At 33.8% G+C, this 13,635-nt stretch overlaps 1 protein-coding gene across 17 annotated transcripts; it reads left to right on the top strand.

The window, feature by feature from the left end:
• Positions 1-7,239: 7,239 nt before the first annotated feature.
• LOC107844040 (alpha-L-arabinofuranosidase 1) lies at positions 7,240-13,296 on the top strand. 17 transcript variants are annotated; one of them, XM_047397568.1, is made up of 9 exons: positions 7,240-8,321; positions 8,557-8,721; positions 9,668-9,769; positions 11,957-11,996; positions 12,107-12,275; positions 12,350-12,397; positions 12,506-12,707; positions 12,882-13,025; positions 13,108-13,296. In XM_047397568.1, exons 6-9 carry the CDS (start codon positions 12,363-12,365, stop codon positions 13,237-13,239), a joined length of 513 nt encoding a protein of 170 aa, XP_047253524.1. In that variant the 5' UTR covers positions 7,240-8,321; positions 8,557-8,721; positions 9,668-9,769; positions 11,957-11,996; positions 12,107-12,275; positions 12,350-12,362; the 3' UTR covers positions 13,240-13,296. The 17 variants fall into 17 exon arrangements, 14 of the variants coding, with proteins under 14 accessions (XP_047253524.1, XP_016544004.1, XP_047253522.1 ...); XM_016688518.2 differs by lacking the exon at positions 11,957-11,996; XM_047397566.1 differs by lacking the exon at positions 11,957-11,996 and having other exon boundaries at positions 9,668-11,454.
• Positions 13,297-13,635: the final 339 nt, after the last annotated feature.

Below are 13,635 nucleotides of genomic sequence, written 5' to 3'. Positions count from 1 at the left end.
GTAAATTAGAGCAGTACGATAATTTTGAATAGATGACCCATTTGTTGCAACATAAGACTCAGTTGTTGAAACAGATAACGAATCTGATGCAATAGGTTAGATAACAATTACAACAGATGTATATATCTGTCTGATAATTTTCAGCAGATGTATCATCCATTGAAACAGATATGTTCCTGTTTGTTTGTTGGAATAGATGATGTACATTCACCTTCTTCAGCTCATGCTGCTCTCCTATGGCCCTTGCACACTGAACATCGGTGCAAAACAAAGACAGAGGGGTTGAAATCTTGTTTTTTTTATGTTGATGATGCCTTGGAAGTGTATTTCCTTCTCCTCTTAGGCACCTTGATCTCTAGTGGAGTGTTTGGATATGAAATTTTCTTTAATGGAATGACACCCCTCTTAGATGTCATTTCCTTTATAGGAGCAGTTAGTGCATTAATAACATTAATCACTTCATCGTGTTTCGCCTTGCAGTCTTGACATTTTCATGCAGAACTTTCGATATATGTGGTAAAATCTGGTGAAAAATCTGTACAACCATTATGATAATTATCATAATGGCTTGTTGTTTAAAAAATTGTAAGAGGAGCATCATTAGAACCAACAACAGCACCACTACGACTACTATCGTCAACAACAACAAGCCCACCCTCCAAAATTATTTTTCTTGTGATGGTTGTTGCTTCAAACAATTTTATTTTTATTCCATCAACGACCTCAGGGCTCGATAAAGTTGTACAGACCATAAAATAAGAAAAAATGATATCTTCAACCCTCGGTTGGTCGAAACAAGCCACGGATGAACAATCTAAAATAAATAGGTACATATATTAAGAATGATAATGAAATCATTTAATCACTAATTAAAACAAAAACTTGATTAGAATTGGACTTACTGCTTCCTTGGAGGGATTGAAAAGATCAAGAAATTTTGCATTTTTATCGGTTTTGGCCAACAACCGTCTCAGGATTCTTAGACAGAAAACTTCTTCTTGGTAGTTCACTTGTTGTCTCAAATAAGGAATGACTTCAAATGCTCAAGCCTATAACATAACGCCAATAAATCAAAAGCATTGTTGAATAAAAAAATGATGAATCATATCAAGATAAAAAAAATATTTACCATGAAGGCCCATGGAAAGGCATATAAGTTGACTGTTTTTGGCGTTAACGGAGTCAACAAATATTTTACAGTCATTTTGAAGCTTTCATAACCCCAAGGATAGTTGTTAAATACCTCAAGATCCTCAGAGAGATTTATTAAATCGAGGCTTATATTGTTGTTAACGTCTCTCGCCCAAAGAACATTATGTACAAACCAAACCAAGCACAATGATTGCTTGTGCTTTTTTGAAAGTACTTTACCTTTCAACGCTTCTATCAGATATTTGTTTTTTAAGCTTGGACCAACAATGGACACCAAATCATCATGATCACTCGACTTGCCATTGCCTTTTTTGGGTGTGCGGGGTGTTTTTTTTGGGTCAGAGTAGGTATAACTTGAGAAGGAGAAGGAGGATAGCATTTTAGTCCGGTAACTATGGCAAACTCCTTCCAACTAAAACAAACAGGCATGCCGCAATAATTATCCACACCTCATCCATCTTATCTTTATTTTCATATGTAAACCTGCGCTTAAGAAGATCATATACCATTTTTATCTTGAAACGAGCATTGTTGTCCTCCGATAAATTAAGATATTGCCCAAAGAAGCTTTCCCTGAAATAAGAATCCAATTTTTGTTCTTGAAGTATTTTTTTGAAGGCGTCGAAAGATTTTTCCATGACTGACTTAACCACGAGATCATCCATTAAATCTGTGACACCATCGCACTGCATTCTCACAGGATAACGATCAATGCTGAAGGTTTTGACCAACTCTTCGACGGAAGGGCTATTAGCGTTTGGATCATCTCTTTTAAAAGATTCCTCCTCCCTTTGTTCATTATCTTCTACTCCTGATTGAGATAACGCTTGCAAAGCAAGCTCATAGAGTGGTGGATGTAGCCAAGCTTCTGCACTTGTTCCTTTACTTGGACTTGATTTGATTTCTTTTCTTTTGGGAGCCATATTATCTTAAATTAACAGGAACATAACCTAGATATAATTGATTAATGCATAACAGTAATTTACAGTTCCAACAGACCACTAATCTGTTGCACCAGGTATGTTATTTATTGCAACATATAACCGACCTATTGCAACGGATGAGTAATCCGTGAAATCTATAAAAACAAATCACTAATCTGTTGCACCAGGTATTTTATCTGATGCAACATATAACCGACCCCTTGCAACGGCTGAGTAATCCGTTGAAAACCATAAAAACAGATCACTAATCTGTTGCATCAGATATTTTATCTGATGCAATATATAACCCACCCGTTGCAACGGATGAGTAATCCGTTGGTAATCATAAAAATAGAACACTAGTCTGTTGTACCAAGTATGTTATCTGTTGCAATATATAACCGACCTATTGCAACGGATGAGTAAACCGTTGGAAATAATAAAAATAGATCACTAATTTGTTGCACCAGGTATGTTATCTGTTGTAATATATAACCGACCTGTTGCAACGGATGAGAACTTATAACCGATCTGTTGCAACGAATGGGTAATTTTCGTTGGAAAGAATATAAATAGATCACTAATCTGTTATAAAATGAGTTATCTGTTGAATCAATACTGTTTAGATTTCTTCCAAACAGAAGAGTTGTTTGTTGAAACAGATGAATGATCTGTTAGATTGTTCATAGTTGCATCAGATGTTTCCATCTGTTGAATCGGATGTATTCATCTGTCACATCATATGTTCATCTGTTACATCAGATATTTCATCTGTTGCAACACCATTTTTTCCAAGACATATAACACATCAACCCAGCAACACCAATACATCACACACACACACATTAAGAACATCAACTGTGACAAAAAATAACCAACAAATTTGAATCAACAGTACGACAACAAGAAGAAGAAATGCCAGAAATTAGGGTTATATTCAGTCCATATTTCAATACTAGAAGAGTAGTTGGCTCAAGATCCTCTGTTTCTTCATAATTTTTTACCTATGAAAAAGGAAATGGGACGACGAAGAACTCAAAGTTGTTGTCACCGGAGAAGTCTTCACGTCGATTGACGGTTGAAAGTCAAAAAGGAACTCGCCCGACTATTTGTCGCTAAGGTTGAAGGGAGAAATTTTGCAGAACTGTTGGTTGGGAGAGAGTTAAGAGAAGTTATTGAGAGAGAGGGGGGAGAAGGAATGGTTGATTTGGATTAAAGAGGGGTGTGGGTTGATTTGTAGTTTTGAAAAGATTAGAAAGTTTTGAAAATATTAATGAAATCCACAATTAACTTAATCAAATTTCCTAATGATGTTTGACCCTTTAAGTTGGTCAATGTCACCAATCCTTCATTCAAGACTTAAAAAGATACCTTTCGTTCAATTCTCTCGGTTCTCTTTCTAAAAATATTTGTTTCAATTTAGTTGTCTCTTTTGATGAAATCAAGAGTATTTTATTATGTTCTTCCAATACTATCCTCAACATTAAATGACTAAATAAAATATATTTACTCAAATTTATATTTTCAAAGCATAATTAATGAGGCTAATTTGGTAAAATAAATCCTTAATAAATGTTTTCTTAAGAAGAGTGTCAAGTCGAAATATATATATATATATATATATATATATATATACACACACACACACACACACACAAGTTTAATTGCACGTGTCTCACACGTGTAACTTTTAACTATTTAAAATAGACAATTTTAAGTATCATCACTTTTAACTATTTAACTATCATCAGAAGTTTCAAGTAGTTAATGAATCATCACTTTTGCTTTTTTTGTGCAGCACTTCTCCTTTCTGTTAGAGGCTAAGAGAGATACATGGATTTGAACCATATTGTACGTAGTGGGAATATTATTTTTTTCTATGTTTAAAATCTTTTCTTATTTTTAAAGTTAAATTTTTAGAAAATCTTTGATTACTTACTTAAAACTTTTAAAACTTGCTATTTTCTTATATTTTTCTTATTCTAAAACTTTTATGTTTATTTCTAGATTTTTCAAATCTTCTTAAAATCAACTTTAGTTTATTTAGAATTCTTAAACTAATGAATTATCTAATAAGAAAAGGTTTTACTATAAATATTTAATTAATTTTCAACTCTTAAATATTAGGAAAATAGTGAGAAACGATTTTGTTTAAACTGGAAACTTTTAATAAAGGGTAAAAAAATCAAATAATATTTCTAAAACCCTTCACACTTTTAATATAGTATGAATATGGATTATATATTAGAGATTACAGATTAGAAATAAACATGGTTAAGTGTAGAATTATCAGTGAATAAGAAATAATCTCAACATAACTAATCACATATAACTAATCATAACATTACTAATTTTAGCATTACAAATACATCATATTTAGTATTATTCTAATATATATACACTTCTAATGCGTTCTCTAGCAAAGTTATGACTTAAATAGATAATTACATAGAATGATATAATTTGAAAGAGAAAGGTTAATTGTTTTCGTAAAGAGTATATGTAAGTCTAAATTTTTTAAGCTTTTAATATACATAGTAATTATAGTTTTTTTAACTTATTTAAGTTTTTGAAGTTATAAAGCGGATGAATTAAAAATAGTGTTTTTATAATACAATCAGTTCGCATCGGATTAACTTGTCTAAACACACTAAGAAGATTAAAATACATGACTGATCATTTTTTGTCCTTTAGAATTAAATCTTTCCTTCATATGCAAATAATTTAATGTACTAAGATAAAAATGTAATTTTGGGTAGAAATTAAGTAAATTTTTATTTGTTGAGACTCGATTCTTTCCAGCCAACTGTTTAAACTTAAGTAACAAATAAATAAAATTATATATCAAATATATTGAAGACAAAATATTAATGAAAACTCTAATTAAATTGTTTACTTTTACTTTTTCTCCTTGCATAGGCAGATTTTTTGTTATTGTTTAAGACTCTGCAATAGTCTTGACCTAGAATCTAATCAAATTCTATCAATTTTAAGTAATAATTTATTATTGTTGCGAATTTTAAGAATACATTAAAATTTTAGAAAACTTATACCAAATCACAAGAATATTTGTTCCCCAAAAATCTCCTGCCAGATTCTTTTGGTGGTTTATTCAAGCCCAAATCATTTTCTAATTTTGATTTGATTAGAATATTTTCTTGAAAAACACAGAATCTACTCCTCGTTCAATGAACATTGGATCTCCTCTCCATCACCAAACCACCATGAGCTCTTCCTAGGTTTTTAATTGGCATAGACAAGATAAAAGATAATAAGTTGACATCAGTAACCTCAAACACCAACAACAACTATCTACTTCACCTTCTTATACACGTAAAAGCTAACTATAGCTGAATAAATACCGAATAATGAACCTAAAAAGAATTATTAGTGCTAACCTTAGATACCATTGCAACTTAAACTTCATAGACTAATCAAAACAATTCTGCAAATTTATGCTATCATAATAAGTCTCGAATTAGTCTTTGGACCTATATACATGATTCAACTCTAAAGAGCTTGCTATATCTTAAAGTTACAATGAAGAGATTGGCCTCATATAAAATAGAGTAACTTACATAAATCCCGGATAGTTTCAGCAATATTACATAAAATTCCGGATAGTTTGCTAATTACATCTTATCCTGGAATTTCGAATTGTGATACATATGTTAAGCAGTGATACATATGGACTAGTGATACATATGTATATGTATCACTAGTATATACATATATAAACAGTAGTGATACATATAGCATATGTATCACTAGTAAATATAAATCCAGAATTTTATGTAATTTTTAAAACATTAAGGGATATTATGTAATATGGTGTCTTAAATATGAAATTTGTGTAATTTCTCCTATAAAATATTGGTGACTCATTAAATACTACCATCATTCAACAAATAGCAAAGAGATGCTTTTACAATAATGTATAAACTATAATATGTTATTGATTCCTATTTAATTTGAGATCTATGTGGGCGAAGTTTCCACAAAATTTCAGTTAATATTGTACTCTTACTATAACTACTTAAGAACACATAAAACTTTTCAAGCTTCTTGTTTTTTTAGTTTTTGCGGTCCGTCGATTGGTCCTCTTCCTTATGTCTAGTTCTTAGGATGCTCGAGTCTTTCCAATCCTCTTGTCTCCTATGACATGAACTATAACTTAACAGATAATAATAAAAATAACAGATAGTAATAGATCAAAACTACAACAAAATAATATGATTAAACATAACCTTTTCACAAAATTCTTCAAAGTATGACCGAACATTCATCAGTCATCCTGTAAACCACAACAAAACAGTACGATAATTGAAATTTCAAACTGTCTTAAGGAGAAAAATACCAGTTACCACAAAATATAAACTACAATAATTAAGATACTAGAATAATTAATCAAACACATGAAATAATTGTTTTTGCAGTCTATAGAAACACAAAGTTGAAGTACCAACCAAGGCTTATCCATGTGTGTTCCAACAAAGTAAAGCACAGACATAACTACACCAAATTTAAATGGTGAAAGAAAGAAAAAATACACCACGTATTAAACAAATTAAATAAGTAATAATATAAAAATCAAATTGAAATCTCTAATAAAAAATAAAGTAAATCCGTAACTAAAAATCAAAGAATTGAATCTATAATAAATATGAAGAATGTACTCACCGAAAATTTGAAACAAATGCACAATACAATTGAATCTTCTATTTTTCTTTTCTTAAATATTAAAAAAATAAATCTTCATTATCAAACCTTATTCGAGAGTGTTTTTTTTCCTTTTAAACAACGTTTATTACCTTTTCCAAGTAAAATTTGTTTTTCCTTAAAATAACGTTTGTTACTTTTTAAATAGAATTTTATTTTCCTTTTTTTTAATTTAAGTAATGAAATAGACTTTTCTTTTAGGCTTGTCTTTTTCCTTGTTGTTTTCTCTTATCATGATTCTCTAATTTTAAATATAATAAATTAATAATTTGAGTAAAATATTGAAAAGACTATTTTGTCTAAAGGAAGGACTTTAAATGAAGGATAAAAAATTCAAATCACTTTTCTAAGGGTCTTCACACTTTTAATATATTATAAATATAGATACAAATATAGATTATAGATATATATATATATAAAAGTTAGTGGCCACAAAGCATAGCGACTCCTTCACGTCCACATGGAAGTGAAGGTATCATATAATAACTTTTAATTACTCTGTTATATATAATCAGATATTTTATAAGCTCTGTCAAGATCTGGTGGTATTTTGTCTGGTAGGTAGTAATTTGTCAAGACATTGTATAAATGTCAAGATATGGTAGCTGGTAGCATTTTTCAGATTGTGGGTTAGAGTCAATTATTGTAGGTAGAAGCATGATCTTAGGGATGTGCTCTTGACCTTGTGTGTATTGTGTATTTATAGTTGATGTAATCTATCATTTTAGATATGAAGTAAAATACACTTGCATCATTCTTAACATGGTATCAAAGTCAGGCCCACCCATTCATCCTGATGTTGGGCGCCCCCCATCATATTGTCCACGTTCTAGATGTCCAGTCCTGGGCGTGCGGGGGTGTTGGAGTCCCACATCGGCGGGTAAAGGGTCCTTGGGCTCCTTTATAAGGCTTGGGCAATCCTCCTCCTCTTGAGCTAGCTTTTGGGGTGTGAGTTAGGCCCAATACCGATTCTTACATGGTATCGGAGCCACTTTAAGAGCAGCCACTTCTGGCATTCACCTGCTTAGCTTCCAAGTCACTTTCAGCTTTAAATTCCTTCTCCAACGAGTTGCACTGCTCAACCGCTGGATCTTCAGAGACTGATCTTTGGTCATCTTTATTTTGATCATTCTGATGATCTTGAAGTTTCTCACCTTCTTTACCACTTTCTTCAAGAGCTTGGTGACCAGATTCTGCTGAGTTTATTGAAGAGTTTGTCTTCCTTCTTCTTTTCTTAGAAGGTTTCTCTGACTTGGGCTCTGACTTTGTAAAATTTTTTTCCTGCAAAATTCTGGTTCAGTACTGATCTGAAAAACAAAATAAATTCTACCAGATCTGCAGTCATCAAGAGAAGCCTTGATCTTCTCCTTCCCTTATTCGAGTTCTTTTAACCAACCTTTTTCTTGGTATTTCATTTTGCTGTCAAAGCCATAATGGCAGAGAAAGACGATTCCATTGCTTGTCTTACCAGATCTTCACCCTCCTGCCAATGGATATTGGAATCTGGTGCATCTGACCATATCTCTGGTAATCAGAATCTTTTCTCAAATCTTATTCATTCCACAACTCTCACCGCGGTTACCTTGCTAATGGATCCCGAACTGCAGTAAAAAGAATAGGGAATGTGCAACTTCTTCCCTCTATTTCCTTAAACTCTGTTTTATTTGATCCTGAATGTCCATTTAATTTGATTTCTGTTAGCAAATTAACCAAACAACTGAACTGTAGTGTCACTTTTTTGGCTGAATCTGTTGTTGTACAGGACCGGAGAACGGGGAAGACAATTGGAACGGGATATGAGTCACATGGACTGTATCACATGTCAAAATTACCACCACCAGTTGCCTTCACTTCTGCAGCCTCAACTGATCTTCTCCACAACCGTTTTGGTTTCCCGAGTCTAGCAAAGCTTCAAAAATTAATTAATGTAAGTCTTGTCAACTTGGGAAACATAGTCTCACTTCGTTTCCCAAAAGAGTCAATAATAGGGCCACATATATGTTTGACATTGTTCACTCAGATATATGGGGTCCTAGTCATGTTGTTTCAAGTTTAGGATTTCAGTATTTCGTTACCTTTATTGATGATTTTTCTCATTGCACATGGGTATTTTTAATGAAAAATCGTTCTGAAGTATTCCCTATTTTTCAAAAATTCTATGCTGAAATAAACAATCAATTTGGTGTTTCAATTAAGGTATTACGCAGTGATAATACAAAGGAGTACTTATCTTCACCCTTTGCCAGGTTCATGTCATCTAAGGGAATCACTCATCAGACTTCTTGTGCATATACTCCTCAACAAAATGGTGTCGCCGAACGTAAAAATAGACATCTCATTGAGACAGCTCAAACTTTACTCATACACAATCACGTTCCTCTTCATTTTTGGGGGATGCTGTTCTCACTGCTTGTTGTTTGATAAATAGAATGCCCTCCACTGTGTTACAACAACAAAGTCCTTACTCAGTTCTCTTTCCTGGTCAAAATTCTTATCATCTACCTTTGAGAGTGTTTGGATGTACATGCTTTATCCATGATCAAAATACTAGAAATGACAAACTCCAACCGAAATAAATTAAGTGTGTCTTTCTAGGATACTCTCGTCACCAAAAAGGTTACAAGTGCTATGATCCAAAATCAAATAAATATTTTATCAATGCAAATGTGACAAGTTTTGAAACATCTCTTATTTTACACCAAGCACTACAAGCAGAAGCTTAATGCCTCACGTTTTGCCAGTACCCATACTACCTCTACAACAAATAAGTCTTCTAGACAACCCCCAAACCGCCCCTTCCCGTCCTCTTCAAGTATACATCCGACGTGCTCATCCTCTTAACAATACTAATGATAGTACTACTTTTATTCCAGATGCACTGGTAGCTCCTGATGACTCATCTCATGCTCCTTCCTCACCTGCTCCAGTCATACCTTCATCAGATGCAGTGACCCCACCAATCACCATACGCAAAGGTATACACACTACTCGAAATAAACAACCAGAGAGATATAACTATTTAAGTTATCATCGGTTGTTCCCATTGTATTATACCTTTGTATCTACCCTATCTAATGTACCTATACCAAAGGATGTTAACGAAGCATTACAACATCCCGGGTGGAGAGATGCTATGATTGAATAAATGAATGCTTTACAAACCAATAACACCTGGGAATTGGTCTTCTTACCGAAGGGGAAATCTACTGTTAGAAGTTGATGGATCTACATAGTAAAGGTGGGTTCAGATGGAACAGTTGATCGGCTGAAAGCTCGCCTTGTTGCCAAAGGATACACCCAGATTTATGGTCTTGACTATGGTGACACGTTTTCTTCAGTTGCCAAAATTGCATCTGTCTGACTGCTATCCTTGGCAGCAATTCATCATTGGCCGCTTCATCAACTAGACATTAAGAATGCCTTTTTGCATGTCGAACTTGCTGAGGAAGTTTATATGGAACAACCTCCTGGATTCGTTGCTTAGGGGGAGTCAGACTTAGTTTGCCATCTCAAACGCTCTTTATATGGCCTCAAGCAATCTCCGAGAGCATGGTTTGGCAGATTTAGTTCCATTGTCCCGCAGTTCGGGATGTCTCAAAGTAAAGCAGATCACTCTGTTTTCTATCGACATAATGGTCCAGCAAAGAACATTTTTCTGGTCGTTTATGTTGACGACATTGTCATAACTGGAAATGATCCAGAAGGAATATCTCAGCTAAAACAACATTTGTTCAGTTACTTTCAAAACAAAAATTGGGGGAAGTTAAAGTATTTTTTGGGAATTGAGGTAGCACAATCCAAAACAAGTATTGCCATCTCACAAAGAAAATATGCTTTGGACATATTAGAGGAGTCATGCATGTTAAATTGTAAACCAAGTGACACTCCTATAGATCCAAACATCAAACTCGTTCCTAGACAGGGGATCCATTGAAAGATCCTGGTAGATATAGAAGACTGATCGGTAAATTGAACTATATCACTATTACACGCCCGGATATTTCATTTGCAGTAAGTGTGGTTAGTGAGTTTCTCCAAGCTCCATGTAAAGATCATTGGGATGCAGTGATTCGCATCCTTAGATACATCAAAAAATCTCCAGGACAAGGATTGTTATATGAAGACAAAGGCCACACAGACATTGTTGGATATTCTGATACGGATTGGGCATGTTCTCCATCTGATAGACGCTCCACTTCTGGGTATTGTGTCATGATTGGAGGCAGTTTAATTTTCTGGAAAAGTAAGAAGCAAGATGTTGTTGCCAGATCTAGTGCAGAAGCTGAATATCGAGCTATGGCCCTTGCTACATGTGAGCTTATTTGGCTGAAATAACTTCTCCAAGAGTTAAAATGTGTTGAATTCAATCAAATGAAGCTTATATGTGACAATCAGGCTGCGCTACATATTGCCTCAAATCCAGTTTTCCATGAAAGAACAAAACATATAGAGGTGGATTGTCATTTTATTAGGAAGAAGATTGAGTCTGGGTGCATTGCCACCAGCTTCGTCGGTTCAAATGACCAATTGGCAGATATTCTTACTAAATCCCTTAGAGGAGTTTGGATTGAATACATTTGCGGCAAGCTCGGAGCATATGACATGTATGTTCCAGCTTGAGGGGGAGTGTCAAGATCTGGTGGTATTTTTTCAAGATAAGGTAGGTAGTAATTTGTCAAGACGTTGTATAAATGTCAAGATATGGTAGCTGGTAGCATTTTTCAGATTGTGGGTTAGAGTCAATTATTGTAGGTAGAAGCATGATCTTAGGGATGTGCTCTTGACATTGTGTGTCTAGCCTTGTGTATTTATAGTTGTTGTAATCTCTCATTTTAGATATGAAGTGAAATACACTTGCATCATTCTTAACAAGCTCATGATAAAATAATTATAATATTTTGAATATGTCATAATTAATAGAAAATTATTTCTAACAGAACTTCTATATATAATAATAATATTTTAATATTTCTAAATTTACTATATTTTCTTAAACTATTAATAAATCATAAAAATCTATTATAAAATGATATAAATATATCATCACTTAAAGAACTTTACCACTATCAAATTTTTTTTAGAAGGGTAAGTAAATTAAATAATTCACGACACATTTAGATAGTAATAAAATTATATGAAAATATTGGAAAATGACTTAACAGGTTCAAATGGACTAAAGAAGCTGGCTACAACTACTGTAGTGTAAGTTTCATTTGCTATATCTGCAGTTGTCTATGTTTTCCTATTTCTCTCGCCAATGTTTCTATGAATTTTGCGTCTCTCTTACCATTGATTCTTTATTGTTTCCACAGAGTTGCTAATGCATCAAATTGGACAAAGGTGATTGTTATGTTGGAAGCTGAAGGAACGGATCCTACAGGCTTTTATTAGGGAGTATGCTACTAAAGGCGATGCTGGAAATGGTAATCTTTTAGCAGCGCTCGCTGAAGCTGGATTCCTTATTGGAGTAGAAAAGAACAGGTATGCTGGAAAATTTGTGGTGTGAATCGTGTGATCTCTTAGCTTGACGAAAACCTGTAATTATCCTTGTGCAGTGATGTGATTGTAATGACACCCCTATTCGTTAACAACAACGACTGGGGGTAAGTTTGATTTCTTCTTCTCCTTTTTCTTCAAATCGGATATCTTACTGTCGTTCTCTTTTTCTTCAAAACTGAATCATCTCTACAAAATAATTCTTGTTCATTTAGGTGGACACCGCCAAATGCAATTGTTTTCACTTATACACAGGTCTATGGAATTCCTAGTTATTGGATGCGGCACCTCTTCAAAGAGTCAAACGGCGCAACTCTTCTAAATTCAACACTCCAAGCTAATCCTTCGAATCCACTTATAGCATCTGCCATCACCTGGCGAAATGAAACTGATAACGACAAGTATTTAAGAATGAAGGTGAGTAGTTTTTCTTGACGTTTAGCATTAACGCATTTCAAGACTTACAGTATACTCTGTGAACAACTAGAATGGACAAACAAACTAAGATTGCTCTTCTCTTCATTTTGCAGATACACAACTTAGTCTCCATCTGTTAATTCGCGACTCATTTGTCAAAGACAAATTTTGCAGGTTGTGAACTTCGGTAACAGCACAGTCACTCTTAATATCTCCATCGGTGGATTGGAAAACTCATTGCAGTCCTTTGGGGCAGCAAAAACTATAATAACATCTAGCAATGTGATGGACGAGAATTCTTTCGCAGATCCTAAAAAGGTACAGACAACCTTTTATCTGATCATTTCCTTTGATTTGTTTCACTGCTTTCCTTACAATCTTGTTATGTTATTTTATGCAGATTGCACCAGTTAAGACAATGCTTGATAAAGTTTGTGAAAACACGGATGTTGTACTCTTACCTTATTCTATCACTTCAATTGACTTGTTAAGAAAATCCATCAGCATTAAGACTGTAAATGTAAACAACTGATTCTGAAACTATGTTATCATTGAAAAAGCGAATTATCAATAATATCTCTTTCGTTTAGTCTTCATTGTACATTTTAGTCGCTTTCTCTGATGCAATGTTTCGAAATGATACTTCAGAAGGATGAATTCTTTCAACAAAGTGACACGCTGATTCGTGAAATGAGATGATTGTTCAGGAAAATATGCACTCTTTGATGAACAGACCTGAACTTACAGAAAAGGTGTAACCTTTGATGTGAACCATTGCCTCTTTTCAGAAGAGGCATCTGATGGCTATATTGTAACACCCCGCACTTTCGAACCATAAATCGAATCGTCGTTGTAACACCCTGCAGAATACTCTACGTGTTAGCTCCTAGTAGTATGCTCATAGATGTAAACCTCGTAAAAAAATCCT

This window comes from Capsicum annuum, chromosome 10 (assembly GCF_002878395.1).
Source record: "Capsicum annuum cultivar UCD-10X-F1 chromosome 10, UCD10Xv1.1, whole genome shotgun sequence".
Classification (NCBI taxonomy): domain Eukaryota; kingdom Viridiplantae; phylum Streptophyta; class Magnoliopsida; order Solanales; family Solanaceae; genus Capsicum; species Capsicum annuum.
The sequence above is the reverse complement of the archived record's forward strand: the minus strand, read 5'-3'. Positions and strand labels throughout refer to the sequence as shown.

Coding starts and splice junctions, on each gene's coding strand:
- LOC107844040 (XM_016688521.2), top strand. CDS start 12,363: ATGACACCCCTATTCGTTAACAACAACGACTGGGG. Junction 12,398..12,505: donor GTTAACAACAACGACTGGGG/GTAAGTTTGATT, acceptor TTGTTCATTTAG/GTGGACACCGCCAAATGCAA. Junction 13,026..13,107: donor CTTTCGCAGATCCTAAAAAG/GTACAGACAACC, acceptor TATTTTATGCAG/ATTGCACCAGTTAAGACAAT.